Source organism: Telopea speciosissima, chromosome 4, assembly GCF_018873765.1.
Source record: "Telopea speciosissima isolate NSW1024214 ecotype Mountain lineage chromosome 4, Tspe_v1, whole genome shotgun sequence".
Taxonomy (NCBI): domain Eukaryota; kingdom Viridiplantae; phylum Streptophyta; class Magnoliopsida; order Proteales; family Proteaceae; genus Telopea; species Telopea speciosissima.
The window spans coordinates 51,783,386-51,797,011 of NC_057919.1; the positions used below are offsets into that span (position 1 = coordinate 51,783,386).

At 38.4% G+C, this 13,626-nt stretch overlaps 2 protein-coding genes across 2 annotated transcripts; both read right to left on the reverse strand.

The window, feature by feature from the left end:
• Positions 1-353: 353 nt before the first annotated feature.
• Positions 354-4,730, reverse strand: LOC122658470 (GTP cyclohydrolase 1-like). Its single transcript, XM_043853444.1, has 2 exons — positions 4,220-4,730; positions 354-2,031 (listed from the first exon to the last, which is right to left on the reverse strand). Exons 1-2 carry the CDS (start codon positions 4,434-4,436, stop codon positions 782-784), a joined length of 1,467 nt encoding a protein of 488 aa, XP_043709379.1. The 5' UTR covers positions 4,437-4,730; the 3' UTR covers positions 354-781.
• Positions 4,731-12,475: 7,745 nt separating this feature from the next.
• LOC122659390 lies at positions 12,476-13,342 on the reverse strand. Its single transcript, XM_043854501.1, has one exon. It carries the CDS (start codon positions 13,340-13,342, stop codon positions 12,476-12,478), a length of 867 nt encoding a protein of 288 aa, XP_043710436.1.
• Positions 13,343-13,626: the final 284 nt, after the last annotated feature.

Genomic DNA, 13,626 nt, shown 5'->3' on the forward strand with positions numbered 1-13,626 from the left:
CTGTCTGTATTTCATCTTCATGGAGAAACATAACAGATTGAGACTGGGCTATCACATTCTCATCAAGTGCTCCAGGATCCCAAACATTATCTATGTAAATGTATGCCTCTTTTCTGATGCATATTATTTTTGTCAACTCAAAGTAGTAATACAATACAACATGTATGCTCAAGAAAAATTAAAACATATTACAAAAAAAAAAAAGAGAATTGGAATCATTCAGCAGTCATAAGCATAACAAATTATGGATTACAATGAACCAAATGAATACTTTCCACCATTACTCCCTTCACCGTTGTTATCTTATTGGCATTGAGATATTTTGTTCTGTTACATGTGGTAAATTAGTTACAGACTAAATCATATATGTTAAAAATCAACTTCTCTCAGAATTATAAGTTGCACAAAAAGACAACCAATGAAACGAAAAGATTCCTATAACTCTCATTAAGGTTTGTGCTATAAGTAAAAGATACATGAAAGAGGCTTGAACCAAATGGATCTTCAGCTGTCATACCCAGGTTGACTTCAGTTACTCTTGTGCCATCAACAACAGTTTTGAGAAATACCCAGATTTCTGCCATCCATTCATCAATAGCAGGATCTTGCTTATGACTGATACTTGGCATGCCCACATCATCATTGCAGAAAGCAAAAACAGAGGGAAAAGAAGGGAAGGAATAATTATAAGGGGGAAAAAAAGCAATACAAAAGGAAGTAAACAATTCGAGAAAAAAAATCATTGAAAAGCATGGAAGAAGGGGAAAAAGCTACAAATTTATCATTCTCCAGAAGTTTTACTGTCTGAAACAGACTGTAGAAACATTGCTTTTGCAGTGGGATCAGTTGAAAATCTACCGAGTACCGCAATGGTGGCAGTACTACTTCCCACCTTTTCAATTCCTCTGGATATCATGCAAATGTGGTTGGCTTCCACAACCACCATCACCTCTACACCAAACGCTGAAGAAACTGTTTCAGCAATCTGCCTGGTAAGTCTTTCCTGTACTTGGAGTTTGCAACCATAAAAATGTACTATCGATTCCAAAATGGATCTCTCAATTGGTTCATCTCCACCGGCTTGGAAATATCCTATGTGCAACACACCATGGAAAGGCAAGAGATGATGTTCACACTGTGAACAGAACGGGATGTTCAGCTCAGACTGCATTTCATCTTGATTGCAGCTGGCATTTCCATTCTCTTCAAACATATTGGGTTTAGCTGGACCAAAACCATTAAGTTTTATCTCTAAATTACATTTCTTAAAGTTCATCAACCACTGCACAAAACGATGGGGAGTGCCAACAAGCTCTTTCCTTAACGGGTCTTCACCCAAAGAGCGAAGAATTGCAGCAACAGCAGAGATCATGGCAGACTGAGAAGATCCTGTCTTGGAGGAAACCTTGCAGCAGTTCCTTGTACTTAAGTGCCCGTTAGAGACTGGCACATCCAAAGACCTAGAAGGGCACCAACACAGGCTGGTAGTAGTTTGGGTATGGTTTTTCTCCACAATTACACCTCTGAACTTCAGAAGAGCCAGAAAATCACTCCACACATCTCCATTTTCATTTTCAAAAACTCCAGAACCAGAATGAACCAAGGTCCTCACCCAACCTTGCACGCCCATTTTAGCAGAGTGGTGACTTTGGTCAGGAAAGCTTTGGCCTACTTCCGGGAACCGAATATGCCAACACTGGAGAACAACTGCAACCCCAGCTGGTTTGATTCCATTGTATAAAGCTGAACATACTTCATCAGCCAGATGTTGTGGGTCTTGAAGTCTCTTTGCGAACACATCAGCTACCCTGGAAAGCTTGCTTAGGCCCAGCACCCGTTGCCCTGATGGGACATATCCAACATGACACTGAACCTGGAATGGAAGCAAGCATGACTCACAGTACGAGAAGAGGTCAAGATCTCGAACAACGACAAGCCCACCTGCCCCTCCTGCCTGGCCTACTACACTATCCAAACCAGCTTCTGGAAACAAGGCACCATGAACTATATCTTTTACCTTTTGTCTGTAACCTGAAAAAGAAAACTGTTTGTATCAGTATGATGCCAGATCTCACCTCCTATTCTTTAATGACATTCATTCAAGAAAATCACCACATGAGGAGATCACATTCATTTCCTGTTTTCAGTTCACAACTCACAACTTCACATTGAAAACTTCCAACAGATGCACCACTAGAAGTCACGTGTGTGATGCATATCAGTCAAGTAATGTAAGAAAAGGAAGCTTCAAAGGACAAGCTTGCATCTGGTCCAAGCAAATCAATGAAAAAGAAAAAGATGTCCTGTTAAGTGGTCTTGATTGAACATTTATGAGATTACATATTTGTAGAAATAGTCCAACAAATTATTAACAAAGTTCAGAAATACAAGCCAGTAGTAGAGTGCAGAAGTAGCTTGTCTATTCAATATCGTGCTTTTTTTGGTTATCCTATAGGTGTATCAAATAGTTCAGATAAAATATAAAAGATAAATGAAGGCACATGAAAAAAACACGATGATCAGGAGAACAAAGAATTAAAAACTACGAATAGAAATTTAATCCTGAAACAATTGGTCCATTACATATTAAATAAAAATGTCATAGGAATGAACGGACTTGCAAGGGTGTTTCAAAGAGTGCACATAACACAGCTGACCGATCATCACTGCGTAGTTGTGAAAAATCGCATATACAGGCTAGGTCGGGACATTTCCTAGAATAATTAAGGTTCAAAACTCTAAATCTCAACAAAATAATTTTGGTACCTACACCACACATAACAATTAAAGACAATTGTGAACCAAACTTGGTAAAGTTGCTACAGTATTCATCTGGGTTTCATTATGACCTGATAGCAAATTGAGTGCCACAAAACTGAGACAACTTAGTGCAGTTCTAGAAGATAGGCTAACATTTTAAACCTTGTCATACAAAACAATCCAAGAGGTCCAACATGCTGATGCAAACAAGAACTGGGAAAGATACATTTTTTTTTCCCAAAGGGGTCTCATCTCCAATTAGGTCTTCAAAAAACAGTTACAAATTTCCTTTATTCCTTATTAATTCTACAGGCTTATGCTAAATCTCCATATTTATTTTTATTTTCTAGGCTTTTGGAGAACAAAAATAATCGACTTATCCTTAATTTGATATTTTTATCACTTTTTGTATTATGTTATAAATCAAGCCATATTACATGGACCAAGTTAGAGTTTTTAATGAAGGGGCGCAACCTTATATGGCACATGATAGTCTAACTTTTTCTGTAGGGCCTCCAGTCAATAGCTTCAAAAGGATTTTAAGCCCTCTACAGTGGTTGGCTTGGTTCATGTAAATTCTGATCTACAAGAAGGGTTTAAGGAAAAACAATTTTGAACTATTAGTCCTATGTAGACAAGAGAGCTTGAACCACTTCATAACCACCCACTCATTATACCATATTTGGACTGTTACCATCTTTGAAAAGGACAAACTGCATAGGACACAGAGAGCTTCTCTAAACCAATAAATGATCATGGGGACCATTGGGTATCCTTAAACCATCAGGACAAATTCAATGCCTGCCATACAACTCCATAGCTTCCAAATCCACGTCCTTTATATGTAACTAAGAAAATTGGTAAATTGGTTCTCAAATAACTCCTTGTAACTAGAACCTAACTAGCATGGGATTTCTCTCATATTTGAGTTTGAACTCCCCTACTGCAGCTAAAGCAACAGAAATTAATGTTTTGAATAGGTAAGGAAAGTCCAGACAGGTTTCTTGTATCAGATTTTGATCTGTGAGACATCAAGGCTCAAGAACATCGTCTCAAAAATGCAGATGAAGATTCTTGTAAGTAAACTATGTGCAAAAATCAGAAAATATCCAATCAAAACCAGAGAACCAACTGAAATTGTAGACGAAGGATCGGATGTGCTCAAAAATATATATATTTTTTGTAAATTGTCAGCTAGCAAGATCTGGGATTCTAGCATTCCAGGAAAAATAATCAAGAAATCTTTACCTCTCAAGGGCCACAACAATACCACAATATCCACATAATTCAATTGAGAGATAAAGAACAAAAATATCATTAGCCTAATTGGATTTAACTTCACTTTAATTAGAATCAATCCAACGTCCCAAGCAAAACAAAAAAAAATTTCTTTCCTTTTTAATTGTGTGTCAATCTAAGTGATCGAAAGAGAGGCAATGAAAGAAAAATGATTATTTACCTCTGGTTCCTTCACGAAGGGCCTTGGCAACGCGAAGCGGAGTCTTCTTAAGACCTTCCCTATTGGAATCCTCCCCCAGACCCTGCAACAGAACCTTCACAGCGTCTTCGATTTCGACAGTAGTTTCTGATTCGTCCTTCAAATCCAACTCCAAAGATCCTAACTTAACTCCATTTTCAAGCTCTCCAGCAAAGTGCCCCTCATCCAGAGCGCCCATTGACAGATTCAAATCCCGCAAACAGAGCTCTCAGATACACGGATCCAATAGTAAAGCGGCGCTGAGTCCAAAGGCTGTGAACTCAGCTACACAAACAGGAAGAAGATTGAGAATATGATGAACCCAAATGACGGAAGACAGCAAAAACAATCTGGGTAAGAACCGGTCGGAGATCTAAGTTTTGTGAGCTGGGTCTGGATTCTGGGTAGGATACAGAAATCAACCTACCCAGAAGAGGAAGAGAAAACAAAAAAAAATGGGAAACAATAGGAGAACCAGCAAAGAACAAAAGCAGGGCGGTTCCTAAGAAGAAGAAGAAGACAGAGAAGGTAGAATGGAGGAAGCAGAGAAATTAGAACAAAGAGCGGCTAAGTTATTAACGTAAGGCTGCCGTTGATGTTGGAATGAGTGGAAGTGGATCTCCTTCTCCTTAGCTACTTCAGATCTTTCACCATTTCCTCTGGGCAACTTACCAGGTTATGGGTCCCATATGATCTTTTGGTCGTTTGTACGGCACTGGAGGATCTGGGAACTCTCTGCCTCTCTGGTTTGAATCCAGTGCATTGTTCCATGCAGCAACACAGATCATCAGACCAGAGCCCTAAATGGCCAGATCTATAGGTCATTTAGGGCTATATGGGTGAATTTTTATCCGTTACTGGAACTAGAGCGCTACTATGTGCATCGGGCGATGCAGCAACGGCCATGTGTGTAAAGCAGGTTCTACTGTATGCACATGACCATTGCTGCACCGCACGATGCGCACAACAACACTCCAGTTACAACAGCGGATAAAGATCCTGTAAGGATTGAGTCCAATGCATTGTTCCATGGTAGCACTAAGCCACAGATCATCAGACCAGAGCCCTAAATAGCCAAATTTATAGGTCAATTAGCCCTAAATGGCCAAATCTTTGGGTTGAGTCCAGTGCATAGTTCCATGGTAGCACGGAGCCACAGATCATCAGCCCAGAGCCGTAAATGGCCAAATCTATAGGTGTGGTGGGCCCGACAAAGGGTTTAGATCTTGGGCTCTTTCTCCACCAACCAGCCGGTCCAGCCCCACCCATCCTCACACCAGACACTCTGGTCCTGTGCCGACCTAAAAACAAAAGAGAATAAAGGACCTCATTTTGAACATATTCTCTTCACCAACCCATGGTTATGGTTGTGTTTGTGGTTGGGTCCACATTAAATGTTATGGAAGTGGGTAAAAGCTTGTGGATTGTTAAGTGGGTAACAGGAAGCACTCATTTTCAATTGGGGGAGTGCACCACCATCACCCATTTAAAGGTTGGGCAAACCTAACAAGGATGAAATAGATTGGTGATGTTATCATAGTTAGGTCATATAACGGAATTGTTTTTTATATCTATAGATTAAGTCTACCCTAATTCAAACCATATTTATTAATAGATTAGGTTAGGCAGGCCTGGATGGTCGAACCAGATTGATCCGAATCATTATGGTTCCACTAGATGAAAAAGTATTACAAAACAAGTAAATTTGACTTTGTTTTAATTTTTCTTGTAAAATTACTTGTTTTGTAATATTTTTTCTTATCTAGTAGATCTAGGAAATTGGCCCAAAAAAAAAAAATAACATTCAATGATTTGAAAAAGATCCTGTCAATCCGGGCAGCATGCAACCATGTGCAGCGTCTGAGATGAAGTGGGCACATTGACCGCCTTAACCCTGCTCGGGCAAGGTGTTTGGGCAGGGGCAAGGCGGTAAATGTGCACCGCCTCATCTCAGGTGTTGCACATGCAGCACTGCTGCCCGGATTGACAGGAACCGAGTCCTCAATGATCTGTTCACCCTTTTATTTTTTATTTTATTTTTTTGGTATATGAAAACTCAAGCAGACTGAAAGTAGACTGATATAAGAGAACAATAAAAAAAAATCGATAATAGATTGAAACTGACGCAACTGATAGACCTTATCAATCTGATTTCCGATCTAACTCTTGATTTTTTGGTAATAGGTCTAACTCTTGATATATGCCAAACAAAATGAACCAAATTCTAACTGAATTGACCGTTTAAAACCCCAAATGTAGGGTTGATATGGAAATCAAACAAAAGTTTTAAAACTTGGAACCAAGCACAGAATCTATTTCTATAGGATCCAATTCGATTTTGAGTCAAATTGGTCAGACTTGCCTTGACTCGGTCTGGCTCAAATGGACTTGCTATACTTAAAAATCAGGTTTAATCAAAATTAGCCCCGGTCAATTCTGGGCCAATTCCAAGTTGACTTAGCCGATTTAAAAAATTCCGATCTGAATTTTAAAGCCATAAATTAAACTGCCCGGTTTTCAAGGAGGATGGTTAGTTCAGTTTGATGATTTCCTTGAGCAAATTAAGATCACATGTTATTGTAAGCTTAAGTCAAACAAAAAATCTAGTGTTAAAATCATAGAAACTTCTGCCACTACACTATTTGTGCTTTAGCTATTGAACGCTATTGTATCTTGTCATGCTGTGGAGTTCAATCGTTGCTTTTCCCACATCCTCAAGATCCCTTATGGGAATGGTCCACATAAATATTTGGGTTGTCACACCTCGGCCTGGTTTATAAGGGTCAAGTATGACTGGATATCTCTAACATCCAACCAACCTATCAGGATCGTAAGTATTGTACTTTATTCGTAATCATATCCACAAATACAGAATTTAAATGCAGTGGAAGTAATTAAATATAGAATTAAGGCAGTAATAAAAGAAAACTAAGATGAACTATGATATATATATAAAAGAACTAAGTTACAGTGTTTGTTTCATACAGCAGAAAACTAGAACAAAAGACTTATCTACAGTAAACTACACAAAAGTGTATAGCAAAAAGGGTGGAAGAAACCTGATCTACCGGTCAATCAAGAGCATGCGCAGTCGTCGCACGAGCACGAAGCATCGTGCTCCACCACCAGAGGAGTGTCAACTCCATAAGCTGAAGGAAAGTCCTATGCAGAAGAGACTCCTATAGAAGCACCAGAAACAGCAGTATCATCTGAAAAATATGAGGATCCACGGGGGTGAGCTCCACTGAGCCTAGTAAGAAAATGCATGCAAACATAACACAACATTCTATGATGAATGTCCTAAACAAGTATACTCCTATCATAGATACTAAGTCATATGAGGTATAAATACTACTGTAATAGAATACTAACCTCAGTCCCGAAAACACATAACCAGACGTCGGTCACCCGAGCCAAAACATTCTACTACGGTGGAGACCCGACAGCTCAGGCATCATACATTTGACGCTAACAGACCCCCAGTGACAAACCCTACTATTTATTACCACAGTGGAGTACACACGCTAACATGGGATAGTGAATGGCATTCCAAAATTTACCCTTCTGACCTACCACGGGTTATCCAACACCTCTTCCCCTGTTGGCAAGAGATGTAGTACTGGGTAATGAAATATCCTAACCCAATGCAGTCTATCATGATGGCACATGTATGTACAGATCAATTGTAAACTAAGCAGTGCACCATTATCAACAATTGTACAATATCAAATATGTATCAATGCAATGCAGTATGCTAATGCATCCTAATTCACATGTAGTCTAGTGCAAAGAATATAAAACTAATACACTATATGACCTGAGTAGTAATTATGATGCATGACATGGCATACTTAACAAGAAGTAATTAAAGCAATAAACACATAGAAATTAAGTCAAATTCCCTTACCTGATGTGATTGACTAGCCTAGGGTAGCAGACTCCAGCAACCCAGACAAGAACAGTCAAGAACAGGCAAAAATAGTCCTAAAAATAACAGAAATATCAATTATTAGGGTCAAGGTCAAGCTCAAGTCAAACCAAAGCACTAGGGGGCATTTTTGTCCAAAAAGGTTGAACCGGATTCAGGGACCAGACCAACCGGTCGATCGATTCTATACCTGCAACTGCATCCAATTCAAAAGTTAGAATTGGGGGTTTTTGCTTGTAAGCCCTAGATCTTGACATGCATAGTCCCAATTTTGTATTCTAACCCTATTCTAAGGTGGGTCAATCCAATTTAATTGTTCAATTTCAAAAGCCAATCTCAACTTGGGGTGGAAAAAGATTGTAAAGGTGTTTTTTCCACCTACTGTACTGAAAGGAAGTAACTAGTGAAATTTTCTCAAGATTGAGAAGAGTTGACGTAGGCTAGTTTAGCCGAACCACTATAAATTTTGTGTGTTCTCTATTTTCGTAATTAATCTCTTTCTATCTTGTGTTAATTCAAAGAAAATTTAAAGAGGACAATATTTCGCTAATGATAACATATTCACCCTCCTCTAGGTTATCCCATATTTGGTATTAGAGCGGGAGCTCAAAATTAAGACTATAGTTGCTCTAACTTGAGCTAAAAAGATCCATGACATTTTTCATCATCCACACACCAAATTGAAAGACTTAACACTGCTAGGCCACCATACTTTGATGGTGACGGATTTGCCTATTAGAAGTGTAGGTTCAAAAATTTTATATGCGCCCATGATATTGATGTATGGATTGTGTTTGAAGAAGACCCATACGAAGTCACTAAAATTGTTGGAGATATAAAAATACCCAAACCTAGAAATAAATGAACTGCAACTGATAAACAAAAAATTCAACATAATCATAAAGCAATTACATTTATTCAATGTGCTCTTAATGAAAACAAATTTAATAGAACTAGTTTGTGTGATACAACTAAAGAAATGCTTGATAAACTTGTTGTAGTTTATGAAGGAATCACACAAGTTAAAGAAATCAAAATTGATATGCTTGTTCATGAATATGAATTGTTCAAAATGTTTAAAGATAAAGATATTGCTAGTATGTTTACTCGTTTTACTAACATCACAAATAAGCTTAAAAGTCTAGGTAAGATCTACACCACATCAGACAATGTGAGGAAGATTCTAAGATCATTGCCAGCTCAATGGAGACAAAAAATAACAGCAATCAAAGAAGCCAAAGATTTTTAATAGTTGAGCATAGATGAGTTAATGGGTTCACTTCAAACTCATGAAGTTGAACTAAATGAAGACAGGATCATTAAAGCAAAGGAACTCAAAGATCATAAGAAGAAAGCCTATGCAATTGTAAATACAAGCGAATCAAATGATGAAGATGATTCTGATGAAGAGACCACCAACCTAGCATTAATGGCACATGCTGAAAAAGATGATGATTTAGAGGTAAGTTCTGATTTTTTTTTAATTCAAATTTTAAAAATAGTAGTTCAATTGATGATATTGCCACTGAGGATATAGATGGGGATGATATAGAAAAAAGATTTGAGGTTCTCTATGAAGCAAGCTGCAAATTGGAAACTTCTAATTCTATATTAGAAAAGGAAGTTGTTGGTCTACATAATAAAGTAGATGATTTGCATGCTTATATTGCGAAACTAGAAGAAGAAAAAGAAAAGTTGATGTCGGTCTTGCTCACATTCACTAAAGGACAAAAGTCCTTGGATGCTCTTCTAGGCACACCACAAAAGACACCTCAAGATAAAGAGGATCTAGGCTATAATGGGAGAATCCAAAAATATGCTAAGGGAAAAGAAAATGTGATGTATATAGAAGAAGCAAGAGCAAAACAAGGTCAAACGTCAAATTCTCAAATTTCCTTTTCAAGAAACAAAAGAAGAAACAATCAAAGGGATAAAAATCAAAATCATCATGCTTTTCAATATATTTCTCAAAGAAGAAATAGACCTCAAAGAAAATATTATCAACCTCAAATTCCACATATAATGGAAAGAAGAGTTAGAGCTCAATATAACCATAGACCATACAGGACTCACTATCCAAGGCAATATGATCCCTATAGACTTGATGCACCTCAAAGATCCCAAAGAGATAGAAAACCTCAAAAATATTTCGATCATCAAAGATGAAAAAGGGCACCTCCTCCACTTAATATCTATAATCCTAGGTACCAATGGCCCAATAACTATGTTCCAAACAAGAACAATAAATATAAGAAAGTTTGGGTACCTAAAGGAACTTTCAATTCTAACAACAACGGACCCATGAGATTATGCGATCCAATGTATAATTGATTTTATTTTGTAGCTATGTTTAAAGAGAAAGAGTCAAATAGACTGGTAAGCTTAAGCTCTTATATTTGCTATGATATGTTATCTTGATTCATGCGATTTATTAAGATACATATTATGATTGACGAGAAAGCACACTCTCAGGGGGAGCCACCCTAAGTTAATTTTATTTTCTAAATTATGCTTAGTATGTCTTTTATCTTTAAGACACCTTAAGTGATGCACATCTCTAGGGGGAGAGTGCTTGTGACTATTTGGTTTTAAACTCGCATAACTATGTGGTTGACTTTTTATATAATGCAATACTTTCATTTCCAGTTCATTATTATATACTGCATATGATTCTGTAATGCAGGGGGAGCCTTTTTCTTTTTCTCCTTTTTATTGTTGACAAAGGGGGAGAAAATATTAAAATGATTTGGATCATGTTCATGTATTGACATATATCTTGTTGCATTATATTTTTTGTTGCTATATGGTGTTACCAAATCATATGTTTGTCATCATCAAAAAGGGGGAGATTGTTGAAAAATTCTACCCTATCTCCATAAGTGTTTTGATGATAACAAACATATTGGACAAGGTCTTGTATATGTCTATAAGTCTAACAGGGCAGATACGTCAAAATAGTAGAAGACATATAGAACGAAGTAAAGACGTTCAGGACAAAGCCTTTAAGATCAAGATCTCGAAGGCATGCAAAGCTTTTCATGTAAAGAATATTTTGAAAGATCTTTTGTAGATTGAAGAACATCACTTGAAGAAAGAAACCAAGACCCTCATCAAGATGCTCGTGTGCACATACTTAGATACACACTGCATACTTGTAATTGCATTTGCATAATATAAATAAAAAAGCATATGCATCAATTAGAGACTTTAGAAGGTTATAATTGAACCCCCTCTGACCTTAGAATATGTTAGAATTGGTTGGAGAAAGTCCCGGACCAATCCCCGCAGTCAAACTGTCTGAATCAAGCCTTGATTGGGATCCGATCGACTGGATCACAGGGTATACATCGGTCGGGAGAAACAGTGGCCTCACTGGTACGTTCTCAAAAAGAATCCGATCGATCGGATCAAGTGGGATGCCCCTTCTGTCTTCCAACGGCAAGTTTTTAACGACTAGTTTCTCCAACGGCTATGATCCGGTCGACTGGATCAATCTTCAGGTCGATCAGATGGGTTAAAAATAGATCTGTTAGAGCACATTTTACACATGTTCTAAAGGCCATTAATGAGTCTATCAATAGAGAACATGTCAGACCTTTTCACCTATCCACTACAGTCCAAAATGTAACTTTTATGAAAGGTGAAAAGTCAATTCTTGCTCTAATCATTGAAGTCTTCTTGTCCACATCTACATCATTCAAAAATTGACTTCAAAGCTCAAAGAACCTTCATATGCTTGCACTTTAAAGAATAGTCTTGAAGAAGGTCATCATTACAAGCATTCATTTTGCATCATTTGACACTTGCAAGGAATACACATCACACTCATTGCCTAGGTAATCCTTACCTTTTCTCTTTTGTATTTGTTTATGCTTTTGAGCTTGCAAAGCATTGTTGCATTAGCCTAAACTGTACTTAAGTTGTGCAAGGATCCTCTTATTCTTAAAATATTGGAATCCTCTTATCTCGTGGAAAAAGATTGTAAAGGTGTTCTTCCCACCTACTGTACTGAAAGAAAGTAATTAGTGAAATTCTCTCAAGGTTGAGAGGAGTGGACGTAGGCTGATTTAGCCGAACCACTATAAATTTTGTGTGTCCTCTATTTTCGTAATTTATCTCTCTCTATCTTGTGTTAATTTAAAGAAAATTTAAAGAGGACAATATTTCACTAGTGATAACCTATTCACCCCCCTCTAGGTTATCCCACAAATGGTACCTATATGCCATGATTTGATGATTATGTATGCATGATATCATTTAATGAAAATACTAGGAATGTACAAGTTTAGAATGATACCAGTAACCATAGCCTAGTTAGCCTCAGCCTCACTAGCAGTCATGGAGTATACTAGGCCCTGAGGCTTATTGGCTGGCTGGCGAGCAGGAAGTACAGGTCTCCTGTGGAAGCACGTCCTGGATGTATGACCCATCTGACCACAGGTATAGCATTTGAAGTCTGCAGTGCTTACTGGAGCTGCTGCATCTGCCGCCTTGGTAGTAGGGTTAGCATACACGGGCCTGGACACTGATGACTCAGACTCGCTTCTCTGTGGTAAGGCTGGAGCTGTACTAGGACCAGAAGATCTAGTGAACTTGCTGAATCCTCTATCAAAGAAGGGTGTTGCTCTCTTGTCAGATGCCTGACTCATATGATAAGCATTCCTCTGCTTATCCTCAACTCTCTTTGCTAACTGCACGGTCTCAGAATATCCTTGATTAGTTCTGGTAGACATAATAGAGGCAATCTGCGGCCTCAAACCATCCTCAAACTTCTGTGCTTTTGGTTCATCATTATTCAGATGTGGGGGAGCAAAGAAGAACAACTCTTCAAATTTCTGCTGATACTCCAGTACTGACTTTGGCCCTTGAGGTAACTCGACCAACTCAATTTCTTTCTTCTTTCGCACACTTGTAGGAAAGTAGTTCGCAAAGAAAGCTTGTTTAAAGATCTCCCATGTCAGAATGGGATGAGCAGCCTCTAGAATAGGCCTAGTTGTCTCCCACGAGGCCTCTGCTTCATACTGGAGCTTGTATCCAGCACATATGAGTTTCTGCTCGTCAGTACAACCCAGAAACTTAAAAGCCTTCTCCATCTCCTTAACCCATGTCACGGGTTGCAAGGTGTCTCTACTAATTCCAGCAAATGTAAGAGGTTGGATCTTCAGAAACCTCTCCATCAAGCGACCTTCTACATCATTATGCTGTGTAGGAGGGGTAGGGACAGTAGGGGTTGCCTGTGGAGTCTGTAGAGTCCTAATGACTACCTAGAATTGGTCACCCATGGTAGTCATTAATTGTTGCATTTGCTGTTGCTGCCTTTCCATGATGGTGTCAATAAGGCCAGCCACATCATGCATAGGCATATCTGGAGGGTTTTCCTGTGCACCCTCAGCTGAAGGATCATTAGGGGCAGGGTTGGAGGAAGAGGATGCATTTGCACGCCCTCGTGCATTATGCCACC

Bases quoted from the DNA above. Each gene is read 5' to 3' on its own strand.
- LOC122658470 (XM_043853444.1), bottom strand. From the start codon at position 4,436: ATGGGCGCTCTGGATGAGGGGCACTTTGCTGGAGAGCTTGAAAATGGA. The intron at 2,032-4,219 runs GTAAATAATCAT...TTTCTTTTTCAG, and splicing joins CCTTCGTGAAGGAACCAGAG to GTTACAGACAAAAGGTAAAA.
- LOC122659390 (XM_043854501.1), bottom strand. From the start codon at position 13,342: ATGGAGAGGTTTCTGAAGATCCAACCTCTTACATTTGCTGGAATTAGT.